At 31.8% G+C, this 14,175-nt stretch overlaps 1 protein-coding gene across 1 annotated transcript; it reads left to right on the forward strand.

The window, feature by feature from the left end:
• Nucleotides 1–309: 309 nt before the first annotated feature.
• Nucleotides 310–8,087, forward strand: LOC111311708 (protein argonaute 1-like). The gene is given in 22 exon segments (XM_089765899.1): nt 310–361; nt 920–1,578; nt 1,663–1,871; nt 2,260–2,409; nt 2,487–2,620; nt 2,765–2,874; nt 3,183–3,289; nt 3,587–3,725; nt 3,805–3,921; nt 4,320–4,427; nt 4,519–4,590; nt 5,258–5,380; nt 5,507–5,672; nt 5,748–6,007; nt 6,115–6,257; nt 6,359–6,421; nt 6,512–6,575; nt 6,693–6,828; nt 6,908–6,967; nt 6,970–7,033; nt 7,490–7,521; nt 7,687–8,087. Coding segments are annotated over 21 exon segments (3,132 nt in total). The 5' UTR covers nt 310–361; nt 920–927; the 3' UTR covers nt 7,911–8,087.
• The last annotated feature ends 6,088 nt before the right edge of the window (nt 8,088–14,175 follow it).

The following is a 14,175-nucleotide window of genomic DNA, read 5'->3' on the forward strand; positions in this document are numbered from 1 at the left end:
AAATTTATATACTACATATATAAATATATATAAAATATGAATACAAAATAAATACTATATAACTCTCTCAACCCCTTTATTAAATAAAAATTTAAAATTATATCTCTTCGCTCCTTCAGATCCGTTCAAATAAAAAATAAAATTCTCCATTCACGATGCTTCGTACGTAAAAATAAAAAAGAAAGTACTACTAAGTATTTATTAAGCAAAAAGGCGTTACTTATCAAGTAAGTATTGAGCCATGTACCTGTGCGCATTTTACGGCGCTTTCTCACTCTATATATATAGATAGCAATGCGGGTGCTCTTCAAGTCTTTCTTTACCGTGTAAGGAAGATACTGGAGGTGTGAAGTCCTGAGTGGTAGTCGTACAGCCTTCCTCTCTTTTATTTTAGCAAATTGTATACATTATTATTAACAAGCGGTTTTCCGACGCTTTTTTCGGGGGAAACTCTTTTGCCTTTTGATGTTCTTCTTATTGTTGATGGATCTGTTTTCTTTGGCTGAGCTTCTGTTGCTTTGCTCTCGTTTTCTACGGATCTTTCTTTACTAGCTTGTATTTTCACTACAATTTCTTAGATCTTCGTTTTCTGCTTTCGTTCACTAGGTTTTCACGGGATCTCGCCAATTTTTCATGCTATTATTGTTATATGTGTTAGGGTTTCTATTTCTCCGTTTCAGTTTATTATGCTATGTTGGGTTGTTGATACAAAGGCTTCTCATTTCTTCCTTTGATTTGATATATGTCTGTTTTTTTACTCTCTGAAAATTATAATTACTCAATGTCTTAGTTTAGTTATTTTATTTTGCTGGAAAACGCTTTTTAAAGTTTCATTGGAGTAAAACCTTTTTAGTTTTGATCGAAAACATTTGCACTTTACTTTGATAAATCTCCTTGTTACTTTTCTATCCTGTTACAGTTGCAATCATGGTTAGGAAGAAGAGTACTGATGTTCCTTCTGCTGGAGGTGAGAGCTCTCAGTCCCATGATACTGGTCGCGGTCCCCAACCTCCTCTCCAACAACGAGGAGGTGGAGGAGGAGGATACTCAGGTGGAAGAAGTTGGGTTCCACAGTCTCAGCAAGCAGGTAGGGGAGGTTATGATGTTGGTTTTGGTGGTCGGGTCTGGTGTATGTCACAACAACAGTATGCTGTAGGATCCCCTGAATACCAAGGTAGAGGAAGGGGAGGGCCTCCTCAACAAGGAGGTCGTGGGAGCTATGGCAGTGGTCGAGGCGGTGTTGGCTGTGGAGAACCTTTCCATGGTGGACCATCCCGACCATTTGTTCCCGAGCTGCACCAAGCAACAAATCCTTTTCAAGCTGGGGTGACTCCCCAGCCTTATCCGTCTCAGGCAGGTTCGTCATCCAGGCCACCTGAACATGCACCATTGGCACAGCAGCTTCAGCAGCTTTCCATCCAACAAGAAACTGGCCAAGCAATTCAGCCCGTCCCTTCCTCAAGCAAGTCGGTGAGGTTTCCTCTTCGGCCTGGAAAGGGCTGCACTGGCAAAAAGTGTATAGTCAAGGCTAATCATTTCTTTGCTGAACTGCCAGATAAAGATTTGCACCAGTATGATGTGAGTTCTTTCGTCATCAGTGTTTTCTACGTTTGTTTTTGCCTTTATTTGCTACTTCTTGATTGCTATTGTCAATGGAAACAGGTTACTATAACACCGGAGGCCACATCACGAGGAGTGAACCGGGCTGTGATGGAGCAGCTGGTGAAATTTTACAGAGAATCACATCTTGGAAAGCGCCTTCCTGCTTATGATGGCCGCAAGAGTCTTTACACTGCTGGTCCTCTCCCCTTTGTGTCAAAGGAGTTTAAGATCACCCTTATTGATGATGATGATGGGTCTGGAATGCAAAGGTTGTTGCTTGCCTTCTTGTTTCCATTCAATATTCTTATGCACTGATGTGTTTACTTTTTGTTGTGTAACTTCTGTTTTTTTGGCTAGAAATTTAAAAAAGGGATAAAAATTTATATCATTTTCATCTCAGTCATAGGATCCAAGTCTAGAAACTGGAAAAGTTTGTTCTGGCTTTGAAATGCTAAATTCTGCTTTCTCTATGATTTAAACAGGTTCTCCAATGCTTGCTGAGTGGCAATTTTTTTTAATCTTCCTTGTAAATTTTATTGACGTAGAAGTAAAATATAAAAAGAAAAAGTTCGAATGAAATGGGGCTCTGACATGAAATGGGTCTCTGACTTTTTTTCTTTTGTCGTCTATATTCCATTAATTGTACTTTTAATGCAGAAGAGAGCGTGAATTTAGAGTTGTGATCAAATTGGCTGCTTGTGCTGATCTGCATCATCTTGGACTATTTCTTCAAGGGAAGCAAGCTGATGCTCCTCAGGAAGCTCTTCAGGTTCTTGACATTGTTCTCCGTGAATTACCTGCTACTAGGTACTGCTATTTAGTTCTTCCCTTTGCTTCCTCTTTCCAAATTTGATGTGTGAGAGACTAACGGTAATTGATTATAGGTACTGTCCTGTTGGCCGTTCATTTTACTCCCCTGACCTAGGGAGAAAGCAGCCTTTGGGTGAGGGATTAGAAAGTTGGCGTGGTTTCTACCAAAGCATTCGTCCTACACAGATGGGACTGTCACTGAATATTGGTATTGTGTTTATTAGGCTACCATTTTCCTTGTGTTGGTCTATTTTGCATGCCTAGATGGCTCATTCATGTGTGGTTGCGCCTGCATTTGATCTCTGTGTGTTCATCTAACATCTTCTTATGCTGACAATTATCTGTTGGACAGATATGTCTTCAACTGCTTTCATTGAGCCATTGCCAGTTATTGATTTTGTAACACAATTGCTAAATCGGGATGTTTCTTCTAGACCACTATCTGATGCTGATCGTGTGAAGGTATATTTTCTGAAATTTCCTTCTGATTTGAAGTTATATTTAACAAGCACTATGTCATCCTGGATGTTTATTCATTTTTATTGTTATATTTGAAGTTATATTTCTTGTTTATAGGAAATGAGCACAATTACTCGTGTCAGCAAGTGAAAAAGTTTGCTAGCAATAATGTGTGCTCTCTTTCAATTATTTAAGCTATTATTTTTCCCCGTCTTAGCTTAACTTTTTTTCTTGTATATTTTGTATTCCTTGAATGTTACATGTAGTAATTTATGTCACCGTTGTCATTGTATTTGCTTTTGTATAAATAGATCAAAAAGGCTCTAAGAGGAGTCAAGGTGGAAGTTACACACCGTGGAAACATGCGAAGAAAATATCGTATATCTGGTTTAACATCACAAGCAACTAGAGAGCTAACGTGAGTTTTGCTATTATTCTGTGATGTAATAGCTTTTTGAGAATCTCTATCCTCTTATTTGTTTCACTAGAAGTACGGGAAACATGTTTTATTTGTTTCAAGTGAATAAATTATCTTTTAAAAAGACAAAAGACCAATGATAGTCATATAAATGTTATTGAAGATTAACTTTTTTGATCTTTGGGCTTTTTAAACATAGTCCAATAATATTAGGGCATATGATCTGTGTTAGGTTTCCTGGTTACATCGTGATGTGGCATGAAACTTGCTTTTCTAACAGACATTATTGTCTCATAGTTTTCCGGTAGATAAAACAGGTACAATGAAATCTGTTGTGGAATACTTTTATGGAACTTATGGTTTCATCATTCAACACACTCAGTGGCCTTGTCTACAAGTTGGAAACCAGCAGAGATCAAATTATTTGCCAATGGAGGTAAAGTACACTCTAGTCCTTTCAATTGATAGGTAATTGACATATGGATATGCATGCTAATGAGTAGTGGTTCTCATAGGTATGCAAGATTGTTGAGGGTCAGAGGTACTCCAAGAGACTGAATGAGAGGCAGATCACTGCTTTGCTGAAGGTCGCCTGCCAGCTTCCTCAGGAAAGGGAGTATGATATTATGAAGGTCTGGTATTTTTACCTTTCCTTTTTTGTTACTAACATTGTTTTGCTATTCACATGAGTCACATTTTTTAAATTGATATTGCACAATGTTTTTTTGTTTCTTTTGATGGGTTGATATGATGTATTAGTATTCTCTACTTTTGCCTCAAAGCTATGTAAAATGTTTTCCGTTTTTCTTCTTTACGATTCGCACATGTACAAATTGCCTTAAAGATGGTATTAATTGTGCATGCCAACTGATTTGATATGTCTCAAAAGTTCCATTCAATCTAAAAAGTCTGCAACATATTTGTGGCTCTTGCTGTGGCCATTTGCCGTGATTTCTTTTAATCAAGAAAAAATTGTCCTGTGAGTTGCTGGTTTTTTACTGTTGACTAATTGCTTATATTTCCACTATAGACAGTACAACATAATGCTTATCATGAGGACCCTTATGCAAAGGAATTTGGAATTAAAATTAGTGAGAAGCTTGCTTCAGTTGAAGCACGCATTCTGCCTGCACCTTGGGTAAGTTATTAATTATCATATTCTTTTTTCTGCAATTTTGTGATTCCTTCTGGATTTTGATTTGTGATTGTAATTTCTGTTTTGCTTGTAGCTTAAATATCATGAGACAGGTAGAGAGAAGGATTGCCTGCCTCAAGTTGGGCAATGGAATATGATAAATAAGGTATCCCTTGTTCTCAATACTGTTTTAATGCTAGAGCATACATTGTGTGATGTTGAGCAGGATTTCTTCAATATATCTGTATTTGAGCTCTTAACATATATTTGGTCTAATCAAATTAGTCTTACACAAAGCCACTATATGGGTAGAATAGATAAATAATTTAATTATCTAGATAAATATGAAAAGAAAAAAATTAATAGTTATCCTAAAATGTCGAAGAAGTTGGTGTAACTGCATGTACAGATTTTTAGAATTGAGAAGTAGTCACAAAAGTGGGTTCCAAAATATGGAACCTTACCCTACTTTAAATGAAAAGTAAATAACTAATGGCCTCATAAAATTTTATAATTTATAATTCTCATTTTAAAGCCATAGACCCCAACTCAGAAGCCTGCCGTAAAATTTTATAATTTATAATGGTTTTTCAATGAATGCTATCTATCAAGTTGTGTTATCTATAATTTTTGTGTCTATTCTTAAATGTTTGTCCACAATCCATTGCCATGAACGCTTGATTACGTTTTCCATCCTTGTAAATGATTGCTTTGTTCCGTAGCACATGCATTTAAATGAATGATATACTGGAAGGTGCATGAAGTTAATATCTAAGCTTGGAATGTTGAATGTGAAATTTTTCTTGGTACGTTTTCTGATTATCTTGTTGCAGAAAATGATTAATGGTGGGATCGTAAACAACTGGATCTGCATAAATTTTTCTTGGCAAGTCCAAGATAGTGTGGCAAGAGGATTTTGTTATGAACTTGCACAAATGTGTACTATCTCTGGCATGGTAAGGGAGTTGCAGTAATCTGATATTAGTATGTCTTTGTGATCTCAGTTTGGTTATTGTTGAACAATTCTTATTTTGAAAAGGATTTCCGAGAACATTCAATATTAATATTTGTGCCATTTGCAGGCTTTTACTTGTGAACCAGTGCTTCCTCCAATTAGTGCTCGTCCTGAGCATGTGGAGATGGTCTTGAAAACACGGTATCATGATGCCATGACTAAACTCCGGCCCCAGAACAAAGAGCTTGACCTACTTATTGTTATTCTTCCAGATAATAATGGCTCTCTTTATGGTATAAATTTTGTAGTTTGAAATTTCTTGAAAAAGAGTTCATGCAATTCTTTGAAATGTTATATTTCCCTTGCAGGTGATTTGAAAAGGATTTGTGAGACAGATCTTGGAATTGTTTCTCAGTGCTGTTTGACTAAACATGTATTTAAAATGAGAAAACAATATTTGGCCAATCTGGCATTGAAGATTAATGTCAAGGTTGGAGGAAGGAATATGGTTCTTGTTGATGCGATATCACGACGAATACCTCTAGTCAGTGACCAGCCGACTATAATTTTTGGTGCTGATGTTACCCATCCTCACCCTGGGGAGGATTCAAGCCCTTCTATTGCAGCTGTATGTTTTTTAGTACATCTCTGTTTTTGTTGCATGCATTTCATGGTCTTCTTAATTGGCTTTTTTGAAATTTTAGCCATTAATATACTACGTAATTAAACATTCAGGTTGTTGCCTCCCAAGATTGGCCAGAGGTTACAAAGTATGCTGGTCTGGTTTGTGCTCAAGCTCATCACCAGGAGCTCATTCAAGATTTATACAGGACATGGCAGGATCCAGTAAGGGGGACTGTGTCTGGTGGCATGGTTAAGTATGGTTTCCTCCATGTGCTTCTTGTTTGAACTCTGTTTAGCCTTTGGCAGGTATTAACTGTAGCTTGTCTGAAAACATTTTTTATTTTCTTTAATGCAGGGAGCTTCTAATATCTTTCCGAAGAGCCACTGGGCTGAAGCCACAGCGCATCATATTCTACAGGCATAGTGAAGCTGCTGACCGTTTTATTCTCCTCCCCCCCCTCCTCCACCCCTTAGTTTTAGTGATTTATTTTCTATTTTCTATATGCAGAGATGGTGTTAGTGAAGGACAGTTTTATCAAGTTTTGCTGTATGAACTCGATGCTATTCGTAAGGTAAGGCTGGTCTGTTGACTACATACTACCAATAATTTGCACATCAGTTCGTAGTTTTGAAGCTCTGCAACTCATTCATTCACTTTTCAATTTAATGTTTTAGTCATTTAATTTCAGGCATGTGCCTCTTTGGAGCCAAATTATCAGCCTACTGTTACCTTTGTTGTAGTACAAAAGCGTCATCATACAAGGTTGTTTGCTAACAACCATAATGATAACAATGCTGTTGACAGGAGTGGGAATATTTTGCCTGGTAAGAACTAAGTCATGATTTACCATGATTTTACCCTCAAATTACAATCTATTGCATTCTTCCTATATGTATTTTGCAGGCACAGTGGTGGACTCGAAAATCTGTCATCCTACGGAGTTTGATTTCTACTTATGCAGCCATGCTGGGATGAGAACAAGTTTACAGCTGATGCATTACAGTCTCTTACAAACAACCTTTGCTATACGTATGTTCTTGCCTTGATCTTAATGAATTCAGTCTATGTTGCTATGTTTGCTTGACGAGTGTTATAGTGGCATTGCACGCAAATATTTAATCAATTTAAATGTTTTTAAAAAATAATTTTTTATATATAAATACAAGTGTTTCTAAAATGTAAAGTTTTAAGCATAAATAATTGAAAATTTTAATTTAGAAGTAATTTAGTATTTAATTGAAAAATTTATCAACTACAGCAATTCAATATAAATAATAATGTTCTTATCAAAATATAAACTATTACTTATAAAAAAAAAGTGATGATAAATTAATTCTTTTAACGATTTTAAAATTATGTTAGAAGCAAATCTCTTTTATGAAATTTATTTAATATAATTAGAACACGTTTCTTATGAACACTGCCTTCCAAGATGGAGGCAGTAATATCAATTGTATATCTACTTATTTTCGCTTATTGTAGCAGATATGCAAGGTGCACGCGATCCGTGTCCATAGGTTAGTTCTCTTTACTTGTTTACTCTCTTCCACATACAAATGCGTCTGAGTGCTGTCAACAAGATTCTCGCCTTTGCCCTCTGATATATAAATGTAAATATATATATATATATATTTGTTTTACTTTTATTGTCATTAACAACCTAGGAACTAATAAACGTGCAGTTCCCCCTGCATATTATGCTCATCTTGCTGCATTCCGAGCTCGTTTTTATATGGAACCAGAGACTTCAGATAGCGGATCAATGACAAGTGGCACAGCTGCAGGGCGTGGAGGCACGAGTGGAGGTGCAGGTGCACGAAGCACAAGAGGACCTGGTGCTAGTGCTTTTGTTAGACCTCTGCCCGCCCTGAAGGAAAATGTCAAGCGGGTTATGTTTTACTGTTAGTGGATGCTTGATATAATTATGACCTATTTGATATTATTTCATGGTGTATTTTGTACAATTTCTACCATCTCGGGTTTTCCTTAAGAGTATTGGACCATTCAGCTTTGTTGTAAACACTTTTGTTTACTGGTTAACTATGTTAACTTACAGATATGTGATCCATTAGTTTAACATTAACCATGTCTCCTCTTTGAGTCATTAGCTTTTTTGGTCTGGTTATGATAACGTAGCTAGCTTGACATTTGACTATGAGAGCAACTGATTGGATTTGTTGTTCCTTTGTTACAAAATTGACTGGCAATTCTCTTTTACCTCTCTGTTGATTGGAACGATGCATAGAGATACAAGTCGGCATGGGTTTCATCCATCTTGTACGAGACAAAGCCCAATTATTTGGCGGTGATCTTTCTTCAAAACCGTTGGATCTGACTCTTTTAATTGCGTCAACAGTTTTGACGTTTAGTTTGTGATATTTTGATTTGATAGTTTTAATTTAATTATTAATTGTCATATTTTTATTATTAAAAATGCTAACGAAATCATAGATTTGATGACATGAATATTAATTTTATGATGTTGATATAGCAACTTGAATGAATGAAATTAGTTTTTAAATTATGTAATTGATCTATGTATTTAAGTTTTAGTTGTAGTATAATTCATAAAAATTTTTATTTAAATTAAATTCGATAATGTTAATCTAATTATTAATGTGATCGGTTACTCCATTAATTATGTTCACGTGAGCATTGATTTTTTAGAAAAACATCAGAAAAGTAAAAAAATGCAAAAAAAGGTTGCAGTTTAAAAAAAAAAAAACATAAAATTAAAAAAAATATGATATTTTAAAATTCTTTTAGATTTTTTAAAATATTAATTCTATTTTTCTAATATTTTAATTTTTTTAAATCATATATTTTTTTGAATTTTTTTAAAAATTAGGTTTTAATTTTAAAAAGTTAAAATTTTGTAATTTTTAAAAAGATTTTCAAATTTTTTAAATATTAAATTAAATTTAAAAATTAACAAAGTTAATATTCATATCAACAAAGTCAATAAGTAATAATCTTTAGATTGTAAGTTATCGGCTATTAAAGTGCAACTTAGGAAAAATGCTCTTTTTATGTCAACAATAATTCTTCTTAAGTCATTGAAATTTTAAAATTGATAAGAGAAATAATTTTTTTTGAAGTCATAAATGGATGTGTAACAATAAAACAAAACCCTTTAATTTTGTTTTCGGATGAGATCTTATTAGTTATGACTGTAGCCTATTCAAATTGATAATGAAAAAAAAGTTAACTTAATTAACTTTAAATTCAATGTTATTTTAAAAGTAACCCAAAATTTCCTTTCTTTATATGTTCACTTATTTTTTGTTTTTATTTATATTCATGTTAGTTTGCTTTCTTTACTTAGTAAGTAAAAATAAAGTCAATCATGGTGTTTCAAGGAATGTATTAATAGAAGTCAAAAGAGTATTCTTCACACTTTCTTATTAAATTCTTGTTTGTCTGTACATTAAGAATAATGTGCAATTCAAGTTTGAGAGTAGAGAAAATTTGAACCAAATTTTTTTTCAAATTTTCAAAAATTTTTAAAAAAAATTGATGAATTTGTGCTTAAAATGATTTTGCATTCTCTTGGTTGATTTTTCATGATTACATGATAGAAATCATGATTGACTTTGACTATAACATATGGAAAAGAATAAATATTGTGTAAAACATGAGATGACTCTTAGAATTTGTTGATATTTGATTGCAAATCTTCATTTGTGAGTATATGTTCTGATAATCAATTTGCATCATGAATGTTTATAAGATCATAAGAATTGCATTCATTTACAAAGTTGTGCTTATATTTTAGAATTTATTTAATCATCTATCAAGTCTTTCAAGCAAACCCTAATATATATATATACACATATGTATACATATATACATATTTACACATATATCCATAATCATTTCCTTTTAGCCTTATTTTATTATCATAACATATAGGTTTGTAAACCTATTGCTAGACACAATCTTAAGAAGTCGCTACCAATTATTTTTATGTAGGTTTGATTAGTCACCTAACGAATCTATCTATTTAAAGATGTCATATACTTGACTAAGGCTCCTAAAAGAATAAGTTTTTTTATCTACATTTCAAAATTAAATTTAAGAGTTCGATTACATAGGAGTAGGTTATAATACCCCACAATGCCCATTCTAAAATGTTTCCAATTAATTTTAAATTATCTTAAATCTTGGCTAGATGGTCTTTTATTTATGGTTTTTATTTTATTTACATATTAGAAAGAATTTTAGGTTTTCCTAATTAAGAATCTGTACCAAGCAATAAAATGATAAGGTTCATTTCTATAGAGATTGTATATATGAGAGTACAAGTACTAAAATTATCTCACTCAAGCTTATACTTGAACAATCAAAACAAATATGGAAAACAGAATATAAATTATGCAAAATTATAAACTAATATGAAATTAAACCTAAATAGCAAGTGAATAAAAGAAACAATATGTAATTAAGCAAAACCGAAACTAAAAGCTAGGAATAAGATTGAACCAAAACTAATATAGCAACAACTAATCAAAACCGAAACCACTAAATAGCAAATCAACATGCAATTAACAAAACCAAAAGTGATGCAACACTAATGAACATGAATCGAATGTAATTAAACAAATAACATGTAATACTAAGCAATAAAACAAAATCGAAACCAATATAAATCAATTATGCAATGACCAAATGTAACCTAAACCAATTAACATGAAAGTAATGAAAATTAAACTAACCACTCCGAGCTGAATTAAACTTTAATTAACCCTAATTAACTTTTAAAACATGCAATAAACTTAAATTAACCTACTATCATGTAATTGAATCTAAACAAATCAAAACATAATCGAAATTAAACAAATAAGCAGGAACCGAATCCTATTTACTTGAATTAAACCCTAATCACACACAACCATGCAACACTAATCAATAAGTACAAACCGAATATACAATAAACCTAAACTAACAATAGCCCAATGAAATCAAAATTAAAGATGCAAGAAATTAACTTAACATCAACCTAATAACTAAAACAGAAACTATTTTAAACTTAAAAACATGTAAGCCGAATAAATCATGTAAACCCAACACTATAAAAACCTTAATCATGCACACCATGCAACCTAAGCAATAATCGAATCCAATCTAACCCTAAAAACACAAATCAAGAGCTTTAATATGAATATAATATGCAATTGAAAGATTAAGATGAAAATAGTAGCTAAATCGAAGCAATTGCACAAAGATAAAGCAAGATTGTAATGGATGTTAAGCAAGATTAGGTAAACCAAATGGAAAGAACCAAATATTAAACTAATTGCAATAGAATTAAGTGAAATCAAATAGAAGAACTTAAAATAGAATTTAATTAAAGCAATAACTTGAAAGAAATGTGCATAAAATGAATTTAAAAGAACAAAAAATTAAAAGAACAAAAAAGCTTTAAAAACTGAAAGTTTAAAAATAAGAAAACTTAAGAACAATAAAACCCTAAGATTGGTCCACTACCCCAACCTCTTCTTCTTTTCTAAGACCTAAAAGAAGTATTTATAGGTACAAAAAAACCTAAAAGCATTCTGCCAAGCTTGAACTTTAATTGCAGCCCACAAGTTCGATAAAAATGAATCTGTTTAATCCAAGAAAGCTTTTTGAAGTTGAATGAAAGTGAAACTCTTCAAAGAACTCTTCTAAATCAATTATTGTCTTCTAAATCATAACAATCTTCTGGAACCTACTAGAATATAAGAAAAGAAAACAAAAACCAAATCTTTAAAAATAAAAACTTAGTTCAATTGTAAACTCTACTAACATTTTAAAAAGATCTTAAAATTGCATCATCTTGCCTCTTATTGTATTCCATGACTTAAGCTCTCTTCTAGGAGAAAATTAATATTTTCCTTCAACAAAAAATCATTGTTTTGCCTCACATCAATGTTCCTTTCATAACTCATGCAAATCATACTCCAAGTAGAAATAGGAATACAATCCTATTAAGAATAGGAATTCCAAATCCAATTAGGAAAAGTCAAGGGCTTTTTAATCTTTTTCAATGTAACAGAATTGCCACCTTATCATAACACATAAACATCTAAGTCATCTTTCTTAACTAATAAGAAAAGACTTAGCCATGTCATTCATTAGTAATATCATGTATGTGCACCTACATAAATTATCATGGACTTGTATTCATTTGAAATTACAATTCTACCCTTCATTAGAGTCGAAATTTCCTAACTTGATTCTTGAATGAATTTTTTTCATTTTTCATAAAGATTGAGCAATTCCAACTCCTTTAAATTCACCAAAACAAATTTTGAACATCTTTGCACTTTTTCTTTTCAAGAATTTCAAGAATCACCAAAAACACATCAAAAGCATTCCAAGAATCATTCCAATGCATCAAGAAGCATCAAGAATCATCCAAGATTGATCAATAACTTTCAAGATTTTTCAAAATTCAACAAGATTCATTCTTTTCTTAAAGATTTCCTACAAAATAAAAAATCGAATCATTAGGATTAAAAAGATCCTTATTTTACCAAGAACTAAGCAAAAATCAAATTTTTAAGCACTAAAAACGAGTCTAAATAACTTTATTTTATAAAGTTATCATTTCCTCAACATTATGCGAAATTCCTAAAATTTTTATCACCTTAAGAGTATTCAAAGAATGTATTTGTTCATCTAAAAAAGCTTTTTTGTCGAATTTATTTTTCATTTAATAATTTTTTAGTTTCTTTTATTCAAATTTTTATTTTGATTTCTTTATTTTATTAAAATATTTATAATTTTTGCACCATTCAAAAATTATTTAAAAATATCTTTCACCTAAAAATATTTAAGAAAATCAACCATTCTTGATTTCCTAGAATCGAATTTACCATTTTTTTTCTATGATTTATCTTGGTTATTTGTATCATTTCTATTTTTAGTGTTTACTATGCTTAAAAATATTATTATTGAAATTTATCTAATTTTACCACCATTTTGACAAAATTTACAAATAAACTTCTCATTCTCTTAGAGTTCCATTAGATTCACTTGATTACTTTTTTAATTTATCATTCCTATTTTTATTATGCTTGAAAATAATGTTATTAAAACTTATTTAACCTTGCCACCATTTGGGCAAAATAAAAATTCTCATTTACAAATTTCTAGAAAATCAACCATCATTCATTTTTAAATTTTCATCATTTGGCTAATTTTTATTTATTTTTAAGAAACACATTCTGATTACTTTTGTTCTTAATTTCCATAAATTATTTTTATATTTGAAATTTTCATCTAAATTTTTTACCTTTTTGAAAGTATTTAAAAACATTTTGTCTCCTAGTAATTTTTAAAAAAATCAATCATTCTCGAGTTCTTAGAATTTCATCACCAAATTTACTTTATTCTTGTTTCAAAATTTTATTTTTTTATCTCTAAAATTTATCATTTATATCCTTATTGTTTATTATGCTTAAAAATATAATTATTGAAATTTTATCTAATTTTATCACAATTCTAGCAAAATTTAGAAACAAATTTCTTACTTAAAAATTTCTAAAAAATCACCCATTCCTACTTTTTAGAATTTCATCATAAAAAATTTAATTCCAAAATTTATTCAATTGTTTCTAAAAACCTCTCAATTTGGTTTTTTTATATTCTTATTATGCTTGAAAATAAATATAATATATTGTATACTGTTACCAAAATTTTCACTTAAAAATTTCATCATTTTAGAGAATTTAAGAAAAAACTTCCCACTTAAGAAATTTTAAAAGTTCAACCATTCCTAACCTTTCGGAATTTCATCCTCAGTTATTAATTCTCCTAAATTCTCATGATGTAAATCGAAGAAGTTTATTTTACAAATATATTTTAGTTGAATTTTACGTCTACCCAGAATTATTCTACTTTAGAAATTTAAATGTAAATAAAACAATATAGATCATAAATAAAACATAAAAAAGTGACAAATTTAAAACAAAAGGCTAACGCGGGTCAAACCCTGATGGGCGAGGTCGATCACGTGGGTTCGGGTTCAAGGCCTAGCTTCTTTCCTGTCGAAACGGGGCTGCTTTAGCTCTGCTTCAAGCCTTCTCTCTGTGACAGCCAGTTCTCTAGCCTCTTTCTAAACCCCAGATGAACAAGAGCCACCGATGCCGCCGCCGCCGCATGTGCTCCGGCCGCAGCTCGGAGAC

The sequence above is a fragment of the Durio zibethinus genome, chromosome 9 (genome assembly GCF_047325235.1).
Source record: "Durio zibethinus cultivar Kanyao isolate XHJ-2024 chromosome 9, ASM4732523v1, whole genome shotgun sequence".
NCBI classification, from domain to species: Eukaryota; Viridiplantae; Streptophyta; class Magnoliopsida; order Malvales; family Malvaceae; genus Durio; species Durio zibethinus.